We start from the raw sequence: 24,089 nt of genomic DNA, 5'->3' as shown, positions 1-24,089 counted from the left end.
AGAGCGAATTTAAAAGCGACTGGTGAACCTTTCTTACACGCAAAATAATTGCCAATAAACATGAGTGGTGAATATTATTTACCACAAGAAAGGATCACCAGTCGTTCTTAAAGTCGCTCTTAACTTACGAACAGCTTTATGAAACGGTCCCCTGGTTAAATACAAGCATTTCATTGTTTAGAATGAGTATTAAACACAGACTCTCAAAACTTTTGGATTCCTGACACATCACAGCCTACAGCATGACTTTTTTCTTATGAATAACAATTAAATTTTGATAAATATATACATTCAATGAAAATGAAATGAGAACTGAAAGTAGCAATTGATTAATAAAACCATACTGACAAATAAATGTATGTGAGTGAATTACAAGCTTATGTGATGAGAGATACGATGGTAAATGAAATCTTGACAGCTGATTAAAAATGAGATGAATAAAACAAAAGAACAAAGTATACAAATGAAAGAAACTGGGCATTCACCATATTGTGTCTCACCCACAAATTACGTTCTAAGAACGCTTGCATCGTTCCCTCCTCAACTATACATCTCAGCAGAAAAGAATGAGAAATTCTTGCAGGTACACTGTAATGTTTGACCTTACACCCCCAATTGACCTCCAACTGACCTTTGACCTTATTAAGTGACTTCAGAAAGCATGATAATGTAAAGGTATGCTAAAGGGCATATAAGACCCAAGTTTTATTGTTATATCCAAGCATCTGCAAGTAAAATTAAGAAAAAGGTATTGCAATTGTTCTTTATTAAACATATGACCTCAAATGACCTTTGACTTTGACATGTCATCACCACCACAGTCTTGCACCCTAGCTTTGATATTTATTACATATGGATGGTGTACAGATCCCATTTGGATCCCTCACTCTTGAATTTAACTCCAGTGGGCCAGACAAGAATGTGAAGAAGAGATTAATGAAGTTTAATAAATGATAAACAATTCAAAGATGGATTAATATGAGATACAAAATGAAAAAAAATAAAAATAAAACAAAATATTGGATGAATGTACAAAAGGTGAAAAATGTTTATAGTAAGATGAAAAATGAACAATGAATAAATTTGTTTATACGACTAATTAATCATGATTACGTATATAGTATAATCATGGTTATTTTGAGTAATGATTTATAGCTTTCTTAATGACAAAACAAACTTCTAGCTCAGTTATAGTAAGATGAAAAGTGAACAATTAATAAATTTGTTTATACAACGAATTAATCATGAATACGTATATGGTATAATCATGGTTATTTTGAGTAATGAATTATAGCTTTCTTAATGACAAAACAAACTTCTAGCTCAGTTATAGTAAGATGAAAAATGAACAATTAATAAATTTGTTTATACAACAAATTAATCATGAATACGTATATAGTATAATCATGGTTATTTTGAGTAATGAATTATAGCTTTCTTAATGACAAAACAAACTTCTAGCTCAGTTATAGTAAGATGAAAAATGAACAATTAATAAATTTGTTTATACAACGAATTAATCATGAATACGTATATAGTATAATCATGGTTATTTTGAGTAATGAGCTCTTTCTTAATGACAATACAAACTTCTAGCTTATAATTATTGGCCCCAGTACTTAAATAAGATTCAATAGTGGTGTTAGTATTGCCAAGGCAACTGCAGTTTTATGTTAAAGTAGCATGACATCTACAGAAGAAGCATTAGTGACAATGCAAACACATTGAACAACATATGACATATTTAATGAATACGCATACAAGTTCAACTATAACTACATAGTAGTCTATAACACACTGCTTCACTAATAAAGGAAGAATAGTTAGAGAGGAAAAAACAGGTTTACAGAAAGTACTTTACACATCCGGCTACACATGCTCGGGTTAATAGAATATTGCGGCGTAACACATCACACACTTACAGATTGACTGAATGAAGAATTATACTCAGGCTGAAAAAAAGATAGGATCAAACGACATCAAGTGATATATATTTTTCTTGAGTTTTCCAGAGAGAGAAGTGCTGTGATTTCTACCATTTACACAAGTAAATTGCCGACTGGTTCATAAGAACTTTGTCTACAGCCCGTTTGGTCTCATAGTCTAATCCTTTTTTATCTACAATCAGTTATTTTGATGATGATGATGATGACACACAGCATTTGTATAGCGACATATATCTGTCAAAGACATTCAAAGGCGCTTATTTTAATCAAAAGTTAATCTAACTGCCTCTTAGTCTACATCCAATATCCACTTGGTTTAATAACTGGTTAGAATGACTATTTTCAAACCACAATTCAGTTGACAAAGTAAAAACTGATAACTGACAAGTAGATGAAAATAGAAATTAGACCAACTGGTCATTAGACAAAATGTTTATTAGACTGAATTTAAACTTGTCCGAATGGGTTAAGCCAATGTGGTATTAGACTATCTGAGAGGACGGTAGACCAAGTGATTATAAACCGTTTCACTTTCTCAGAAGTGCATACATGAAGGAAGGAATAACATAAATATCCAGAATGTGCATTTCACTACATACTTGAAATCCGTTCTTTCATAAAAGCGTGTTGCTTTCTCTAAAGCACTCATACTTTGCAGATACAAAAATTAAATGAACCATAATTAGATTTTACTCTGAAGTACTGTGATATTTTTCTATAAAGAAGAGATAAGGATTTTTCAGTACAAAACATCAATTTTGATATTACCTTACAGGGGATTCACATAGTTTTCTTGATAATGTAAATAAGAAACTTTCTCTCCAGAATCAAATTGATTTTTCTCAGATTCATACAGCCTGATTGCCATAGTTTATTCCAATAAAATTTAAATTGATGATATTGATGATTATGATGACGATGATGATGATGATGATGATGTGCATTGACCAAAAATACGTTATATCAAAATACCCGGTTCAACATGCTGAAGTTACACTCCAAACTGAAAACAACATTCTAACGCAACCAGAAATAGTATATGTGTAATATCAATTGAAATGATGAGGATGCTAACCCTATATACTTATCACTGCGAGATTATGTTGCTATGACAACATGCGGTTAGTAAAGAAGCAACGCCATGCAGAAACCATCTTATCACTCCTTATTCCGTAAAGCACTCTCCTTATTTGATATTTCAAATACCAGTATTGCTCAATTTATTGTTCATAAATTGACTGATATTGTTCACTGAAATATTGTGATTTGCTTGCCCATAGTCACATCAAGCATAAAGTTGAAACAAAGAACAGGGCCCCGTTGCATAAACGTTACTATTATGGTAACTTTGCCATCCAATGGTAACTACCATGGTTACGATGATCAACAGCCTATCAAAATCAAGGATTCCATGCAAGTTACCATAATGACTACTTTTATGCAACGGGGCCCGGACTTCCACATAGCCTAATACTAAACTATGTAAATCTATTTCTTACCCATAAAAACAATGAGCAATCACAATATCAAGAAAATTGCACAGATTTGTGTCTTGCTTAAGAAATAGAGTGAGCAAAGTTCAGATAATGATAACAATCAATTTTGAAGGATGATAACAATAAATGAGGGGGAGCTGTACTTTCATAGCACCCAAAATTGTTAATGTTTCCTGGAAGATGTCACAAGAAATCAGCAATCATCTCACCATGTTAAGTTCAGAATGAATCCTTTAATCATTCATTCTATCTTTACAACAAGTGGAATGCCTCTGGCCGTCTCACCTGCATCACGCGATTCAATATAGCAGCAGTGCTGATTTTGAAAACTACTATAACTCGCACAAGATGTTCAGTGATACTTGGTTACTCTTATTTCCACGTTTTATGAACTAGACCAATACACTTATAGAGATATGATGGCAATTCAACAAATACCCCCAACGTGGCCAAAGTTCTTTGACCTTACATGACCTTTGACCTTGATCATGTGACCTGAAACTCGCACAGGATGTTCAGTGATACTTGATTACTATTATGTCCAAGTTTTATGAACTAGACCAACACACTTTCAAATTTATGGCTGTAATTCAACAAATACCCCAATTTGGCCAAAGTTCATTGACCCTAAATGACCTTTGACCTTGATCATGTGACCTGAAACTTGCACAGGATGTTCAGTAATACTTGATTACTATTATGTCCAAGTTTCATGAATCAGATCCATAAACTTTCAAAGTTATGATGGTAATTCAACAGATACCCCCAATTCGGCCAAAGTTCATTGACCCTAAATGACCTTTGACCTTGGTCATGTGACGTGAAACTCATGCAGGATGTTCAGTGATACTTGATTAACCTTATGTATAAGTTTCATGAACTAGGTCCATATATTTTCTAAGTTATGATGACATTTCAAAAACTTAACCTTAGGTTAAGATTTTGATGTTGATTCCCCCAACATGGTCTAAGTTCATTGACCCTAAATGACCTTTGACCTTGGTCATGTGACATGAAACTCAGGCAGGATGTTCAGTAATACTTGATTAACCTTATGGCCAAGTTTCATGAACTAGGTCCATATACTTTCTAAGTTATGCTGTCATTTCAAAAACTTAACCTCAGGTTAAGATTTGGTGTTGACGCCGCCGCCGCCGCCGTCGCCGTCGGAAAAGCGGCGCCTATAGTCTCACTCTGCTATGCAGGTGAGACAAAAACATATTGCAAACATTCATTTGCTTGTGCTGCCCCAGATTAAATGGCATAGCTTTTCCAAATTCACTTAAAACAACTGACACATTAGACAAATTCAAAACAGTTCTTAAAACTTACTTATTTCAAAATGTACCTCAATTAAACAAAGTGAACTCAGTGACATGACTCTTTCTTTTCTCTATGTTCTGAAACACACAGCATTGGCATAGAGCCGTGACGTCACGCTATTCAGGGGGGTGAAACAATAGATCATTCCCCCTGAACAACAGGTACACTGCTCGAATCTACGCCCGTGGCACATAGAGACATACTTGCTTTTTGTGATGTGCACAACATAAAATCTTTTTATTGTTATCATCCTTTTCTGTGATATAAGAGACTGAAGACAGACACCAAACATGATTCCTTGAACTTCAAGAAATATTCCCTTCGCTTCAAGTGTAATGATGTAATTTTGGCCAATAGGGATTTCATATAAATCATTCCAAAGAAGACCCTAAATGATCCCCAAAAGATATATTTCTTTGCTTCGTGAAATAGTAACAATACCAACTGAAGAGCAACAAATATAGCAACAATTAATCTGGCAAGTTTCACTCAACCACGATCACTGTCTTGACATTCTGTTTTATGTTACACAAGTTTAAAATTTTGATGATTTATCAACTTAAACTAACTGTAGGCTTTGCACATGAAAGATAAAGGAGATAAATACCTTGTTCATAGGAACTGTATCGGCCATGTTCTTGGTAGTGATATCAGTCCCCACAACACCAAGCAACTGCTGACTCTGGTTTTGACAAGCATGGAATAGAAACAAAATACACAATTTCTTTAAATAAAACATAAATGTAAAGCATTGACATACCTTCCATAATGACAAAAGTTAGTTAACACATCTCTCATTCAAATATAACACAAAAATTAAGTTCCCACAATAGCTTTGGAAGCAAATTAGTTAGTCTGAGTGTTCCAGACTCCTGTGTACTCACTCCTATGTAACTTGATGAATCACTTTGCAGTTTTCAAAAAAGTTATTCAGCAAGTGTAAGAACAAATCTGCCACATTTTTTTTCTTTTGCTTATGACCAGTTTTTGTTTCAAGAATTACCAGTACTCTATTTTAGTTTGGGTGGAATTACATTTTACATTTGCCTTACATTTTCATCATAATCTCTTGGTACTATTTCCGACAAAAATATTGCCTCAGATTGTTATAAATCAGAAAAAGAAAACAGAAAGAAAAACTATTCAAAAATGGATATCATCCTTAATTCATTGCATTTGAGAAGAGAATGGTTACAAAGGTGTCAACACCACCCATTTTTTTAGACCCAATTATTTTGCTCTCCATAGTCTAGGAGAACCACTACGACTTTTATTCCTGGATTAAAGATTTTGTTACTATTTTAAGTTAATTCATCAAGACAATATCAGATTTTGACACAAAGCCCCAGGCCAAAGATAACCAAGAATGTGGTCACTAGGAGACATAATAATACTCAAATCTTGTCCAATGGGTTTAAGTTGGTGTTAATAAATCATGCAGTCCTCCTCATGTTGACCAGATCTCTTGATTTATTATGTACATAATGCCACAACTACAAGTGCACCAGTAGTGTAATGAGCCATAAAGGGCCATTCTCGGTCATGCATGTGACCGAAATAATGACTTATAAATTTTAGAGATTTATAACTAATTATGATGATTTCGAAAGTTTCATTTCATTTTGAAATTAACAGGAATTTCAAAATGAAATTAAACTTTCAAACTTTCAAAATCATGCTTCTGTGTGAAGTCACACACGTGACCTGCTTCTTTTGACCTCTGACCTTGAACCTGCATATTGGTGACAGCAATAACTATTTCCAAATAATAGCTGTCTAAACATTACTAAATCTCTACAATTTTTAGATTTTTATAACTAATTAAAATCAATATTTGTCATATTTTTGGTCATACACGTGACCAAGAATGGCCAAAGAAATCTTGAGGGGGCAAGACATGGTAGGTCTATATGGGACAAAATTAATTTCTTTTAACAAAATTTTTTTTTTTTTAAATAAAAAAAAACAAATTTTGTGATACATTTTGACATAACATTTCAGAAAACGATATCCTATTTCACTGTTTTCCCTTCCTTTCTTACTTATCCTCCTTTGTTTGGCGTGAAAATTTTGCCCCCCCCCCCCCCATCTGTACGCCAGTGAAGTACACTTGCTTATTCTCCCTCTTGATGAAAAATTGCATTATTACTGTATATCTTTTTAATTATTTGATTATTAAAACAGCCTCTGAATGTAATTGTGTAGGAGATGTAAACCAAGAGAGAAATAAAATGGTGAAACCAAGGCAAATCCGTTCAAAAGAAAATAATCAATGCAAATTATCCAAAGCAAAATAGTCTAACCTACATATAATGCATTCTGAGTACAAAGTTTTAAATAAACGTATACTCAAAGTTACATTTACATCTATAGAAAAAAATATTCTCTCCGTTTACTAGTCCCACCATTAGGAGAAGGATAAGGGTTCAAACTCGATATGGATAAAGATATCAAAGGTATGAGATAACAATGAATACAGGGATTGTAAGAAATACATGAGTGAATTAATATTTTCAAAGGGGATGGGGTTGAATATGCTCAAAGTTGACCATAAAAATGGGATGATTAACAGCAAAATATGATGGGGTTTGGGTTGAGGGGGTAAAGGAATTTCAAGACAAGATATTAAATTTGAATAATGGATACAGGTCAAAAACAAAAAAAAAGTTTAAATGGCATAAAAAGTAACTTTATTAAATACCAAATCAAATCCCATTGGACTGTGGCTCTCCTGTTTAGAGAGAGTTCTCAAGGGAAGAAATGAGTGCTAACAAAAAAATATATGAATAAATACAGGACTGGAGAGGAGGGTATCTGGGAGGTTTTATTAAACAACATAAATTTAAAATGACTTTATCAAGTACAAAACCAAATCCCAGTGAAATGTGGAAATCGTGTTAGACAGAGTACTCATGGGGGGGGGAATATCAATACAATAAAAAGAAATTGAATAAATACAGGACTAGAGGGGAGGATATCTGGGAAGTCTTAATGGCATAAAAAGTGACTTCATTAAATACCAAATGAAATCCCATTGAACTGTGGAGATCATGTTAGAAAGAGTGACATAGGCATGGGCGGCGGAGCAGAGGATTTTTCTTTTGTGTTGGGGGGGGTGTCCTCTGCTCCGCCACCCATAAATGGACATATCGAAGTAAAACAGCGTCAATAAACCCCCCCCCAAAAAAAGAATAATAATAATAATAATTATTCTTTTTTTAATAGAAAAGTAATAGTGAATACAGGATTGGTTGGCAGGGTATCTTGGATGGAATACAGGTCCTGGAAATATCATATGGAGAACCAGATCAAAGCAAATAGTTATTCAGTTGGTACTTGTACTGGGCTCCTTAACACAAATTTTAGCGATTAATCGTACACTTGATTTCCACAATTGATCGTACATTGTAGTCAATGCAATCAATTGTAAAAACATGTTCTAAAATGATTGCCAAGCTTTGTGTTACGGCCCCCAGATCATAAAATAAAAAATGACTCTTTCTCATGCTGATCAATGGCAAACCTGTCACTACCCTTACATAAAAAACACAGCTTTATACAGAATTCTGAGCTGAAATTGATTAACTAAATAAATGATTCTTCATACTTCCACAAGGCTTCAACAAGGATAATGATAAAAATTAAAATTTTCACGTCAAATGTAATTGTGCAAATGATATTGGTAGACAGTCAACTAGCACTATATGATGATTTGAATGAGTGCTATAGACAATTTTCTAGTGAATGTGCAACAGATTGAAGTGATACCATTGATTTGGAAAAAGCTCCATTGGAAAAGCATGATTAAGGCACAAAAAGGTCACAAAAATAACAATTATAAACTTAATTCAGCAATAAACTGAAATAAACAATCTGGATGGGCCTAGTGTTTAACATATTAGCTCAATAATCTAGAATAGCTTGAATCATTTGAAGTTCAATATTGTCATCATAACAAAGGACAAATTTTCCATCTCAAATTACCTCTCTAAAAATCCAAAGAAAAATACCACTATTAAACAGAGCACTTGAAAATGAATTCACATGGCATGCACGATGATTTTTTAACAGAAATAAACTAAAGTTGACTTCATGCCCCTGTTAAAACCCCCAAATCCTCAGCAAAAGATATAACCAAATCGGAAGCAAAGTGAAGAAAAAAAATATACACTGGAACTGATTATACATGAATGCTAATGAAAAAGGCAAAGCAATGTTTTATCGATGAAGATGAACATGCTCTGGTTTGAGGTATACATAATAAAAGGTAGGAGGAGGGCAACGGGGATCAAAGGAAGTCTTTTATAAATGTTTTGGCATGATAATACTACCTTTCGAGTTTCATTAGATCCAGGATCCTTTGATGAAGAAGTCAAACAAAAAAGGCACTTGATATTAATGCGATGTCAGAGCCGTCATAACTCTGTTATACACAATAAACAATTCCGCTGGAATTCAGTGAAATGTGTAAACCACAAGTATAAAGCGGTACTGCTTAACCCTCTATAAACCAAGAGTAAAAAGTGCTTTATAACATGTAGTATGTACACAAAATTACATAAATGGAAAAAAAGTGAACATTTCTTATGTGGATGTGTAAAATAAACAATCCAGAATTCACAAAGGTGATCTTGCATCAGGTTTATGCAGACTGCAAGCATATTGAAACAAAAAAATTGTGAATATATACAAACTGTGCTCACAGGGCACTAAATTCATGATTGTTAGTAATAATAACTATAATACAAAAAATTAATAGGATGCTCAATACAAGCATTTCTAAGTGCACTGTTTTCTGTTCATGATTAATACTGAGAGACAAAATGAATGGGCATAAAATTTTATTTTTTAAAACATTTTAGCATTAATGAACTCTTTATCTTTTGATTTAAGTCTGTAAAGAGTATTAGGCCTATATTCAACCCATGGCAATGAGCATAAATTTCAACACCCTATGAAAAATGTACATATTCATCCATTGACCTTTTCTCAATGTACAGTATGCACGTCATTAATCAATGTATTAAACATGCACAATCCATGTATCAACAATCCATTCAAAACCATTCTTATGAATGTTGACCATAATTTCATTCTGAGATTTCTTGAAAGGGCATTGCAATAAAGAAGTTCCTGAGGTTGAATGATATTGTGAATTCAGGCTTCCAAGACGAAGTCCATTCCAATATTAACTTTTAAACAGGAAAAAAAGGTAAAAGAAACAAAGTCACAAAGGTTTGGCTAAAACCCAAACAAGGATGAATATTAATAATTTTCATACCAGTAGTTTTAATCCGGTAACATCACATTCAAGCAACTCCTCCATAAGCAATTTGTTCTAAATTCTTAAACGTGTATTTTTTTAGTGGTTCTTGATTATCAAATACATATTTTCATATAAGCATCTGATTGCATCTGAGTACATACTGAATGAACAGGTAAAATCGTGTTCAATTTTTTCTGACAATTGCAAATTGTGGACTTTATAATACATGACCTATGGAGAGCATTTGAGGTCGCAAAATAAAAATAAAATGAAAATCAATAAATAATTGCTGTTTATTGATGGCTTTAGTTATGCCAAGCATCATCAATGTGATCCTCTGAAATTTCTATTCTTTAAAATAATCATCTAAGATCAAGGGGGACTTCCAGCTTGTTTGGTGCGTATATATTCTTCATTAATGCAAAATAAATTATCTGGGGTGAAATATATATAATATCGGAAAGCAATACTCATCTCACTTTCAACTCAGCCTCTAGATTGATTTGTTGTTCATCAGATGAAGATAACACTCGTGCCATTTACTCGATGGAAAGGTAAAGTAAGTTGTTGTGTCGGTGCAAGAACGCCCTTTTGCAAAACATTCTTGCACACCGCATAGTTGCAATGCACTAATGCATGCTGCTCAGTGCATTTTTGTGCCCATGCGATATGCGAAAGTGTGGTGTTAGGGGCATTCTTGCACCAACACAATGAAGTGTTCTCATTTACCACATCAACTTTCAATACAGTCATAAGAAAATATGAAAAGACCTTTCAATTGCAATACTCATCTTCATAGCATAAATGGTAATAGAAAGATTTACAAGATTGAAATAAGCTAAGCCAGGGAGTAACCACTGAAATAAAAACTACTTACAGTATAAGTTGATGTGTTGTAAACAGGTAAGGTCAATGTAGTCATCATTCCAAGACCCTACAAAAAGAGTGTATTTTTTTGTAAAACATGGCACAAATAAACATTTTGGGACAATTGTTATATACATACATATACCTACAAGTTTTCTGCTTTTAAAATGATATGATGGCATGGCTGACATGAAACATGTAAACATTCCAAAAACTTAAATCACAGTTCCAACAAAATTATTAGTAATTGGTAAAATACACAGTACTTCAGTTCATTTTATGCTAAAACTTCATATATATAATAACCATGTCTTGTATTTTCTTCTTTCTCTGCCTCTCCATCTATCTCTTAGTTCCCCCTCCAATGCATGTTTTTAGCAGGAAACCCAAGCCGCCTTTTTCTCTTCTAATTCTCATATTCTACAATAGCCAGAACAATGGGGACCAGCAAAGTGGCTATGACCCCCCTCTCCTCTGTTTATTTCTATATCTCCTACCCTCCTACTACTATCACCACCGCAACAACTTTTATCTCATCTACCACAGCAGAAGAAGTAGTGGTAGATGAAATAAAAGTTGTTGCAGTGGAAGTAATAGTATGAGGGTAAAAGAAATAGAAATTAACCCTACTACTACTACTACTACTACTACCACCACATTTTAATACTGCTACTCCTACTACTACTACTACTACTACTACTACCACCACATTTTAATACTGCTACTCCTACTACTACTACTACTACTACTACTACCACCACATTTTAATACTGCTACTCCTACTACTACTACAGCCATCATTACCAACTTCTACTTTTTTTTCTTCCACCAACCCACCTGCTACCTCCACTTCTACAATTACACCCAAAGACTTACCAGGGCATCCAAGTATATATCTGACCACTGGAAGTTCTTGTGACCACTTAGGACCATCGGCCTGCTGACCACTGGCACATAATCCTATATTTAAAAAATATTAAAATAGGAATAGAAATTCATTCGAAATGGCAATATCATTTGAAAAAAAGCAGATAGGTGAATATTTCAGCAAAACCAGTCAAACAACTAGAAATATATGAATATTTTTCAGAGTTATGTAAAGTTGTAATCATTATACCTATGGGGAATTCAAACTGGATGTTGAGTGAGGATTACTCCTCTATTTGTTTTACTACACAAAATGATTAAAATGTCATCTTTTACACATATAACCCTCTCTACATTATATTTTTATATTAATGTACACAGGAGAAAAACACATAATTCCTGCTAGTAAGGTACATAAGAAGTGTTTACCACACTACCAATGTCAATAGTAATCTCAGTTTGAAACAACCATTTTTCTTTAATCATTTGGGGTCAGATTTCCTTCAAACTTTCACAGAACGCTCTAATTTTTCTTTCATTTTACACAAATAATACTCTTTTTATCAAAGGATTAATTAAGGGCCATAATTAACACCAAGGAGAAATTAGCCAACAGTGCGTACCAAAGTAGTGAGTCTCACAGCTCCAAATGACTGGATTGTGCTGAAGTAACCTGGAAAGAAATATTCATGTGAAAAAGATGAATTCCATCTTTCATCATCATCATCATCATAAAGAATACTTATATTAATCACATAATAATTTGTGCAGTTTTCTTTGTTCTTTACAACTAAAGAATTGACTGCACTATTGCACCCTATAACAAGAAAGTTACTACAATGAGACAGTAAAACAATTCATCAATTATACCAATAAAAAGAAGAATATTACATAAGGTTACAAAAAATATCAAAGAAAAAGCAACCTCTGTATATATGGATGTACATGTAGCCCATTCTCATGCACATATGTGACTATTTCCTTGTCCGAAAAAAAATCACACACATCCAGATCAAACTTATAAAAACCCTATCATATCATAAAAAACTTCATCTTAAACACAATAATAATTAATGACTGTGGATGTTTTATGAATGGCTATGCCCATTCGTGCTGAAATAATTTCCAGGCTGGCTAGACTTCTAATCATTCATTATTTGCTGTGGGTGAATCCTAATTATGTACAGTGCTGGGATCGTTTCATAAAACTTGTTACAATAACAAATTCACAATAACAGTTTAAAGCTACTGAAAGCATTTAATCTGATTGGCTGATAGTAAATTTGTTATAGAAATTGTGCATTTGTTATTATAACAAGTCTTTATGAAATGGGACCCACATATTAATAGAAACAGTATCAGGAATAAAACCATTTTGAAATAAACAAAACTAATTAAATTAATGAATTAGATAAGAAATTACCTTTGTTTGTACAGGCCATGTCTCTGATACCATCGGAAGACACCATAGAATCAGCACCCACTTTGTACACAAAAACTCGAGCCTACAAAAATACAAAGTAAAAATTTTCACAGATAAAGATATTCATATTATTTTCAGATCCATTTAAAAGTGCATAAGGCCATCTCCATTATCTACAACCTTGATCAACAAGACTACATAATCTTTTCAAACATTTTGTTTCTACCAATATTTTCTATACACTTGGGTGGGAAATGGCAAATATGGGTGCATGATATTAGGTTATTGGGATCATTTGGTTTTAGAATATTGCAAGCTTTGAAACCATGAGATATATTGTCCCCATGAATAATTTGCCAAATAATGATTGATCAAAAGTGGGGTCAAATTTAGCCATGCTGTAAAAACAAACTAGGACCTTAACCAAGGGCAACAGGCGTAGTTGACAAGAAAAATGCATGTTGCCAACTCTCCCTCCTCCACCCCCTCCCTCCCCAACTACTTTTCCTGTCCCTCTCCCACCCCCCCATTCCTCCTCTACCTCCTCCTCCCCACTACTTCTTCCCTCCCTCTTCCCAATACTTCCTCCGTCTTTCTCCCCCCTCTCCCACCTACCCCTCTCCCACTACTTCCTCCAACCCCCTTCCCCCTCCACCTTCCCCCACTACCTCATCTCCCACCCGACTCCCGTCATCCTCCTTCCTCTATTCCCTTCCCCCTATACCTCCTCCCCCTCCCCATGATTTCCTCCGCCACCCTCCATCCCCCTCCCTCCCCCTCCCCCAATACTTAATCCATCCCCCTCCGTCCCTCCTCCTCCTTCCCCACTACTTCCTCCATTCCAATCCCTCCCTCCTCCTCCCCCTCCCTCCGTTCTCTCCCCCTACCTTGAATGGATTTCTGTTTCGAGCCTCAAATATGGCCTCCTCAGAGGACGTTCCACCATCAGTAAAGATCATGATCACTCTGATACAGTCTGCGCCCTGATTATTTCCCTCACCACCGAGCCTCTCTGTCCTGTTGAACTGTAAAACAAAGAATGTCAAAGGTCATAGGTCTCTCACAAGAGGTTGTGTCTCACTGAGACCTGTATGCTATATACATGTAACTTTGACTAAGTTAAATCATTTGCGATTTCAGATATTTCTTTAAGGAGAAATTTAATCTATAAGACGTATATATATATAATACATGTTTGCACAATCTGGTCTAAAAAAAATTGCTTCAACTTGGGAGAATATAAGACTTCTAGAAGGGCAACTTATGCAAGTTTATTTGCAGACAAAACCAATTAAAGGGGATTTACAGCAAAAGTCGGGTTTGGCATTCAGGGTTTAAAAAACAGTAAATATCATGAAGGGAAAAAAGTGGGCCACAGAATTGTTTTGGTATCAATATCGAGGAAAAGTTCAACAAGTTTCCCTGTTCAAAAATACTTTTCCTGTGCAATAAACTAAAAACTCACAACATGTGTTTAATGTGCCTTTTTATTATAACCTGAAGTTTCAGCAGCTTCTTACTTTTTCTTCGGAATGGGGGGGGGGGGGGTTAACGACATGTTCAGTGATTGAAGTTTATCATTTCAGAATGTTTTTCAATACAGACACTCACCTTTTCAAATTCATTAAAAGCGTAGTTCAGAGCATTTGCAAAATCAGCAATCCCACCTGCTCTAACTTCAGTCTGTACTTTGTTGTTCAATTCCTGTGAAATTTGATTCAAGTTATTTCAAAATTCATCGCAATTCTTCTTCGGAATAAATCAAGAACACAACACACTAATACAATAATATAAACAACACTTTTTTCAGATATCCACAAATTCATTAATTTTAAAGTTAATTTTACTTTTTTTTCAAATTCACCTTTTTAAAAAGCCATCAATATAAAACCAGAGCATTCAAGATTTTTTAAATGTATATAATCTAGAAACTTCAATTGTTTAAATTCATCAAGGTAAGAACAAGCTTGCTTTCTAAGTATAAACATATTTTTTTACAAATGGAATGACATGAGAATCATCAAAGGATGAAAATTCCAAACTGGCAGTGATGATTTTTTTTTCAATTATATGCTGCTCACAATAATCTTTATATCTTCAAATATATCAAGTATATCTGTGTACAATAATGATGCTAAAGGAGGGTCTTACCTTCTTGTTCCTAAGGTTAGCTTGAACAAAGGTATTGAAGCAGCTTACATTCTGGACATCTTTACTAAACTGGAATCAGAAAAATTGGAAAATTCATATCAACTTTTGCAATTCTGCTCTGATCATCAGACAGTTCGATTCAGACTCTAGGATTTCATATATGACCTGAAACCCACTTCATGAAGACTAACAACCATGGTAAATATGGCCATACATAGCTGGGGGGGAAGGGGGCAGTTGCCCCCAGAAATTTTGAAAACCTACATTTCTTTACTGAAAATAATCATAACATTCACCAAAAGTGTGCACAAAATCCTTTAATTTCACTTTTGAAAATGCAAAAGCACCCCCATGAGAACCTTTGGTCTCTCTCTTTTGCATTTCTTCATAAATTATTACACGTCTTGGCCCCCCCCCCCAGGGAAAATTTTCTGCATACGACCATGATGGTAAATAGGTCATTATTGTAACTACCATGAAAACCTTGATTCTGAATGGCTATTGAGTCCTGTAACCATGGTATGGCAAAGTCACCATAGGTGTAACTCTTTATGAAACAGCCCCAGGTATCCTCTGCAGAAAAGGTTGCAATCAACATGATTTCAAATTAAATCACAAACGAGAATTGCATCTTGTTGTTTATCTGATTTATCTTTTCTACATCTGGTCCCTTATGACACTATCTGTCCAATATCTATGATGCACAACACAAAAGATAAAGCAGTGTTACTATCAATCATGGCTGTTCCATAGTTTTTGATAGGCTGAGAAGCACCAGTTGCGGGTTGTTACTATGGTTACTATCAATTATCAAACAATGAAAACTTGTCAGTGCTAACAACTTTCCCTAACAGATTTATTGCCTAGTCAAATGTTGTTATACATGTAGGAGAAACCTAGGTATATCACTTACCCATGCTACGTTGACAAAGTCATCATTTCCAAGGGTGTCCAGTGCCTTTGAAACAGAGACCTTGATGATCTTCAGAGTCATTCCAAATGTGCTTCCGCTCCTATTAAGAAGTTTAGAAAGAAGAAAGTTATGGAAACAGTAGCAATTTTGTGAACATACATACATGTGTGAATCATATACATCCATGCATGTACATAAGGTTCAGTTCTAGATGAGGTATCTTCTGTTCCTCTATGTCCAGCTCCTGGTGGTATTTCGCTTCCATTCCAGTCAGATGACCCAAAATATATATTATCACCGTAACTGAAATCTTGAATCCCATCATCAAATGACTGTTCTAATCTCAGAAATACACAAAAGTTTCAAAACATTTCCTCAAGTTTTGTTGACAACTGATGGTGACCCTTTCTCATGTTCGAGTCAGATTCTTGATAGTTCCCGTTCCTATTGGCTAAACTTGAAAATCCAATCATGATTTATCATCACCAGAGATCAAATTCCTAGTTCGCATTTTGGAGCGCAAAGTTTTATATCGAATGCAAATTAAGTTGAGATTTGACCAGAACCATACCATAGGTAGTGTGCTCCCATCATTGGCTAAAGAAAATGTAACTAGTCATACAATAATACCTCAGTCACATTTGTTCTATGGCGGCCATACTGCAAGTCAAAAAAAGTTGTTTTAACATTTATTGTAATTATAGCTACATATAGGAGATTTGAATAAAAATGAAAAAAATGAATAAAACGGTCACCGTACGGCCGCCGTAGAGCATATGTGAGGTATTGGTTTTGTTTTTATGGATGGCCTTTAGACACTACTCTTCCATAATAGCACAATCAATTCCTATGACAAAAAAAATATTTTGCAATAAACTCACGAGTCAATAAGGATCATGACATCCTTTGGAGAGCTTGTCGCCTGGATGTACCTAGAAAAGAGATTCACAATTTCAAAGTCATTCTTCACATTAAAGAATATCAATTTCATTTCAGTTCAATCACAACAAAAAGCGAAGTTGAAAACCAAGATCTATGTTTTAAGTTCATTTTCTTTATGAAAAATAACATTAATAAAAATTTGATCGCTTGTTTTGTCTTTAAATTGCTTATCATTTTTGCTTCTGCATTATTTTCTACCATTTTTTTGCATATTTCTTTGAATTCAAGCATGAAAAAGAGTGAGTAATATTAAAATACTTGGCTTTCATTAGATGAATTAAAAAACTTCTAATTTTTCTGAACATTGCAAAGATCTTATATTTCTTACAAGGTCTCACATAGCATGATTTAGATATTTCTACTGATTTTTTTTTGACCTACCAGCATAGTTAATTAATAAATGAAATAGCTTCTGATGGTAGAGAATGAATTAATGTAAAGGCTTCATAGTACACTATGTATCTTCCATTGGCATATATTTGGTCCTGAATGGGACCATCCAATGCACTCCAGCCTGCGCTAATCCAGCCGGAATAGACACAACAGCCTTAATTGATAAAGGTGGTTTTGAAAACCATTGATTGAGCCCATGGTTTACTGTATGTAGATTTCCTGTATAATTTACACTGAATTGACAGTGTATCTCAACAAATGACCAATAGTGATGCACGCTTTTGTTCCAGTGCGCCAAATTGATGCCTGTATGTCGCCGTGGTTATCCACGCTATTTTATTCATGGTTGAGTCCACTGTTTTGCATTAATGAGTCCACTGCTCAAAACGGTGGACTCATAAATAAAATAGCATTCTCAACCATGGCAACAGGCATCAATTTGGTGTACTGTGACACGAGCACACATCAGCATTGGACAATTGAAGCACTATTTAAGCTGCAGAAAATTTGCAAATAACATGTGTTCAACCGATGGTTTTCAAAACCACCTTGGTGAAATCGGGCCATTAGTTTTGAGAGGCCAACTAATTTTGTGCAATAAAAATATGGCCCCTAAATCGGAAATTGTCTAATCCGGCTGGATCCGCACCTAGCACTCTGCACGGCATACAGCAAGGCGGTCATGCAGGCGCTCCTTCTGAAGACCAAACTTATGCCCATGAAAGATACCTAGTGTACCATGAAGTCTCCTAATAAAGACATTGCTCTGGTTGGAATATGGACACTCTACCACCTTCACTTTTATTATTTCATTATCAAATTTTATTAAACATTGATTAATCTTCACTCTCCCTGGCTAAAATTATACAAAACTAAAAGATATAAAATTATGGAGTGCAATACATAATTATGATTAATGAGCATCACATTCAGTTCCACACTGATATAAAATATACTGAGCTTGTTAGATGAAAAAAAAATGATTAAAGGATTGCTTTTTAAAAGGGAAATAAATATTGTGTAAATAAGTGCAGTGAAAACAGTCTTATAAACATTCAACTACAGGAATACATCTATATTAAAAAGATACATGCAATTATAAGTGCTAATTTAGTTTTAAAGTATACATAGAATTAGTTATTCAATATCACGAACTGTATATGAATATATTGAGAGGATATAGTAATTTAAAGGGGAAAACATGAAATAATCCTTAGTGCAACTTAGTACAGAAGGAAATAAAACAATGAAATATATATATATGCAACTTATCAATAAAACCTGCAAGGACTGCATCCGAACGAATAATGTTACATAAAATACTGCACTGTAGTTTAAGCATGAACATGAGATTTGTGATATTTTTATTTACTTGACATACGTCTAAAGCACATAACATGGAAATAAGTGATAATATTGGTTGTTATAATCATTGATTTCAGAAAATGACATTTATAGACTGCTAGCTATTATTGTTAAACAATAAGGCTAGTTTGTTCTTAATTTCATTCGTTTCAAGAGCTTTTGACAATTTTTTAATGAAATATTTTTACTAGAAAAAGACCATCTTTCATCAAGAAAATAAATGTTTAAATTGAAAGAAGTTTAATGGTACTTGGACTTCTTGGAGTTTATTGGATTATGCTGATAAATATGAGGCGCCGAATGTACCAATATTATATAGAACAATTATTTGTTATATAATCATTATTTATTAAATAATAACTATTATTTATATATAATTTACATTTTATTTGTAAATAACTACTATTATATAAAATATCATTTCTAATTATTTATATATAATTCCAAGTAATACTTCATTATTTGTAAATAATAATAGTTCGACATTCCATTATTTATAAATAATGATTATTTGTTTTTCATTATTTATAAATAATGATTATTTGTTTTTCATTATTTATAAATAATGATTATTTGTTTTTCATTATTTACAAATAATGATTATTTGTTTTTCATTATTTATAAATAATGATTATTTGTTTTTCATTATTTATAAATAATGATTATTTGTTTTTCATTATTTACAAATAATGATTATTTGTTTTTCATTATTTATAAATAATGATTATTTGTTTTTCATTATTTATAAATAATGATAATTGGTTTTTCATTATTTATAAATAATGATTATTTGTTTTTCATTATTTACAAATAATGATTATTTGTTTTTCATTATTTATAAATAATGATTATTTGTTTTTCATTATTTATAAATAATTTGTTGAGTTTTTCATTATTTATAAATAATGATTATTTGTTTTTCATTATTTATAAATAATTTGTTGAGTTTTCCATTATTTATAAATAATGATTATTTGTTAAATAATGAAAACGTCTACTTCATTATTTATAAATAATTTTTTCGAGTGCACCATTATTCTCATTATTTATAAATAATCATTATTTAATGTTCGAGTTTTCCATTATTTATAAATAAAGATTATTTGTTAAATAATGAAATATCTACTTCATTATTTATAAATAATAATTTTGTTTCAATATCCCATTAATCATTATTTATAAACAATTTTTACAGTTTGCCATTATATACAAATAATCATTATTTATATACAAATAACCATTATTTATTAAATAATGCCATTATTTATTAAATAATGCCATTATTTATTAAATAATGGAAAACTCGCTATAACATGCAAATGTGGGACCGCCCATGATATGAATATTCATGATGCGATTTCCTTTTTCGTGATTTTTCTTCACAAATTTTTGTCCATTTCCTCTTCATAATGACATTTCTTGAAGCAATTTTCTAGGGATATGGTCTGATTGTAATATTCTTCATTTTCTATATAACTTCGTCTTCGTAGAAATATCAAAAAGTGTAATTTTATACGATTTTTCCTACAGTTCACAATCCCCATAGGCGCGCGTGTACGGTAGGGACAACCGGTGAATCGACGGAGTGCTCTTCATCGAAATACTACGTTGGTTGGTCCCCGGAAGTGGCGGGCGGAATTTAGCCCGAATCCTCGATGGAAGTCGATCAAGTGCATATGAGCTGAGAGAGTGAAATATCAGTGTACTTGTACAGGCCCTTCTACTTTTTATAAATATTTCTTGTTGCTTTTTTTGTTAAGTTAATTTTTCCTGGTGTAGAGATAAGTTTCAGTTCTAATAATGCACTTCAAATACATTTTGGAGTGTCTGTTTGAGGCGTTTGGGGCGATTTCACCCTGGCCCCAAAATGCTCGCAACGACAATACGGGGGCATGATGACCCCTAAATTTTTAAAAACTTATTTTTCTATTGAAAATTATCACAAAATTCACCAAAAGTGTGCACGAAAGCCTTCGTATTTCACTTTTAAAACTCCAAAAAGTGCCCAAATGACAAGCTTGGTCGCTTCGCTGTGTCGCTTTCAACTTGAGAAAGTTTACGCGTCTGCTTCCCCCCCCCCCCCTCCTCCGAAAGAAATTATGTATACGGCCATGCTCTAAAGAGCCTGGCACATTGATTTATGTATACTTCATTTTCATTATTTTTATCTCATTATCATCATGGCCTTACGCAGAATTTTTTCCGGGGGGGGGGGTGGGGGGAGCAGGACGCGCGTAAACTTTCTCATAAAAATCTTGAAAAAGCGAAGCGACCAAGCTTGTCATTTGAGCTTGGTCGCGTCGCTGTCTCGCTTTCAAGATTTTTTTGAGAAACTTTACGCGCGTCCTAGCTGCTCCCCCCCCCCCCCCCCCCGGTAAAAATTCTGTGTAAGGCCATGATGATAATGTGATAAAAATAATGAAAATGAAAAGTACATATAAATCAATGTGCCATATGCTCTTTTGAGCATGGCCGTTCACAGAATTTCTTTCGGGGGGTGGGGGCAGACGCGCGTAAACGTTCTCAAGTTGAAAGCGAGACAGCGAAGCGACCAAGCTTGTCATTTGGGCTTGGTCCCGTGGCTGTCTCGCTTTCAAGATTTTTTTGAGAAAGTTTACGCGCGTTATGCTCCGGCCTCGGCCCCCCTGGAAAAAATTCTGCGTAAGGCCATGTTGATAATGAGATAAAAATAATGAAAATGGAAGTATACATAAATCAATGTGCCAGGCTCTTTAGAGCATGGCCGTATACATAATTTCTTTCGGAGGAGGGGGGGGGGGGAAGCAGACGCGTAAACTTTCTCAAGTTGAAAGCGACACAGCGAAGCGACCAAGCTTGTCATTTGGGCACTTTTTGGAGTTTTAAAAGTGAAATACGAAGGCTTTCGTGCACACTTTTGGTGAATTTTGTGATAATTTTCAATAGAAAAATAAGTTTTTAAAAATTTAGGGGTCATCATGCCCCCGTATTGTCGTTGCGAGCATTTTGGGGCCAGGGTGAAATCGCCCCAAACGCCCCAAACAGACACTCCAAAATGTATTTGAAGTGCATTATTAGAACTGAAACTTATCTCTACACCAGGAAAAATTAACTTAACAAAAAAAGCAACAAGAAATATTTATAAAAAGTAGAAGGGCCTGTACAAGTACACTGATATTTCACTCTCTCAGCTCATATGCACTTGATCGACTTCCATCGAGGATTCGGGCTAAATTCCGCCCGCCACTTCGGGGGACCAACCAACGTAGTATTTCGATGAAGAGCACTCCGTCGATTCACCGGTTGTCCCTACCGTACACGCGCGCCTATGGGGATTGTGAACTGTAGGAAAAATCGTATAAAATTACACTTTTTGATATTTCTACGAAGACGAAGTTATATAGAAAATGAAGAATATTACAATCAGACCATATCCCTAGAAAATTGCTTCAAGAAATGTCATTATGAAGAGGAAATGGACAAAAATTTGTGAAGAAAAATCACGAAAAAGGAAATCGCATCATGAATATTCATATCATGGGCGGTCCCACATTTGCATGTTATAGCGAGTTTTCCATTATTTAATAAATAATGGCATTATTTAATAAATAATGGCATTATTTAATAAATAATGGCATTATTTAATAAATAATGGTTATTTGTATATAAATAATGATTATTTGTATATAATGGCAAACTGTAAAAATTGTTTATAAATAATGATTAATGGGATATTGAAACAAAATTATTATTTATAAATAATGAAGTAGATATTTCATTATTTAACAAATAATCTTTATTTATAAATAATGGAAAACTCGAACATTAAATAATGATTATTTATAAATAATGAGAATAATGGTGCACTCGAAAAAATTATTTATAAATAATGAAGTAGACGTTTTCATTATTTAACAAATAATCATTATTTATAAATAATGGAAAACTCAACAAATTATTTATAAATAATGAAAAACAAATAATCATTATTTATAAATAATGAAAAACAAATAATCATTATTTGTAAATAATGAAAAACAAATAATCATTATTTATAAATAATGAAAAACCAATTATCATTATTTATAAATAATGAAAAACAAATAATCATTATTTATAAATAATGAAAAACAAATAATCATTATTTGTAAATAATGAAAAACAAATAATCATTATTTATAAATAATGAAAAACAAATAATCATTATTTATAAATAATGAAAAACAAATAATCATTATTTGTAAATAATGAAAAACAAATAATCATTATTTATAAATAATGAAAAACAAATAATCATTATTTATAAATAATGAAAAACAAATAATCATTATTTATAAATAATGGAATGTCGAACTATTATTATTTACAAATAATGAAGTATTACTTGGAATTATATATAAATAATTAGAAATGATATTTTATATAATAGTAGTTATTTACAAATAAAATGTAAATTATATATAAATAATAGTTATTATTTAATAAATAATGATTATATAACAAATAATTGTTCTATATAATATTGGTACATTCGGCGCCTCATAGATAAATGCACATTGAATTGTTCCTACTACAGCAAGAAACAAAAAATATAGATGTTTAATTGTTTATAATAATATATTATAACGTATATATGACCAAGAGAGAGATGCTTTGAAACACACGTTTGCTTTGAGATGAAAATAATAAAAGCAAAGCATATTTTTCAAACAATATTTTTTAAGCCAAATCATATACAAGGCATGTTGATCACATCTATGAAGCAGCAGTCACAATTGCTTCCTGTTAATAGCCTCACTTACCAGCCCCTACGCCGAACATCATATTGGTCTTTATCAGGTTCCCCTGCAGAAACCCACTCTTTAGCTGAAAGATGGAATGGGGAAGGAGACTAGGGGTGTTAGTCAACCACAGAAAAGAACAAGAAGACCTGTACAAACTATGAAGGGATAATTAGTCACAGAGAAAACAGAGTTCAGATTTTAGTAGGGGATGAATTTACTCTCTTAAAACAAACCAGATAATTTTACTAGAATAGATGAAAAATCAAGAAACAAATTAGCTTCTTGCAACAATTTCTTCAGTCATTTTTGCTATTTTCTATTTGCATTTGAATAGAACAAAGTCATTTCAGACTAGAATATAGTGATATTACGAA

The 24,089-nt window shown here is 33.2% G+C and overlaps 1 protein-coding gene across 1 annotated transcript in view; it reads right to left on the bottom strand.

The window, feature by feature from the left end:
• The window catches only part of LOC129257822 (voltage-dependent calcium channel subunit alpha-2/delta-1-like), a 57,601-nt gene that overhangs the window by 33,330 nt on the left and 182 nt on the right, over positions 1-24,089 (bottom strand). Inside the window, exons 2-14 of the mRNA XM_064097943.1 lie at positions 23,734-23,797; positions 17,134-17,184; positions 16,253-16,352; positions 15,340-15,408; positions 14,800-14,892; positions 14,076-14,213; positions 13,189-13,270; positions 12,389-12,438; positions 11,775-11,858; positions 10,909-10,965; positions 9,097-9,123; positions 5,373-5,447; positions 1,923-1,952 (exon numbers count right to left, since the gene is read on the bottom strand). Coding sequence (XP_063954013.1) covers positions 1,923-1,952; positions 5,373-5,447; positions 9,097-9,123; positions 10,909-10,965; positions 11,775-11,858; positions 12,389-12,438; positions 13,189-13,270; positions 14,076-14,213; positions 14,800-14,892; positions 15,340-15,408; positions 16,253-16,352; positions 17,134-17,184; positions 23,734-23,797 — 920 coding nt within the window. The remainder of the gene's footprint in view (positions 1-1,922; positions 1,953-5,372; positions 5,448-9,096; positions 9,124-10,908; positions 10,966-11,774; positions 11,859-12,388; positions 12,439-13,188; positions 13,271-14,075; positions 14,214-14,799; positions 14,893-15,339; positions 15,409-16,252; positions 16,353-17,133; positions 17,185-23,733; positions 23,798-24,089) is intronic.

The sequence above is a fragment of the Lytechinus pictus genome, chromosome 3, assembly GCF_037042905.1.
Source record: "Lytechinus pictus isolate F3 Inbred chromosome 3, Lp3.0, whole genome shotgun sequence".
NCBI classification, from domain to species: Eukaryota; Metazoa; Echinodermata; class Echinoidea; order Temnopleuroida; family Toxopneustidae; genus Lytechinus; species Lytechinus pictus.
Note: the sequence above shows the minus strand (reverse complement) of the source record. Positions and strands in the feature narration are given on the sequence as shown.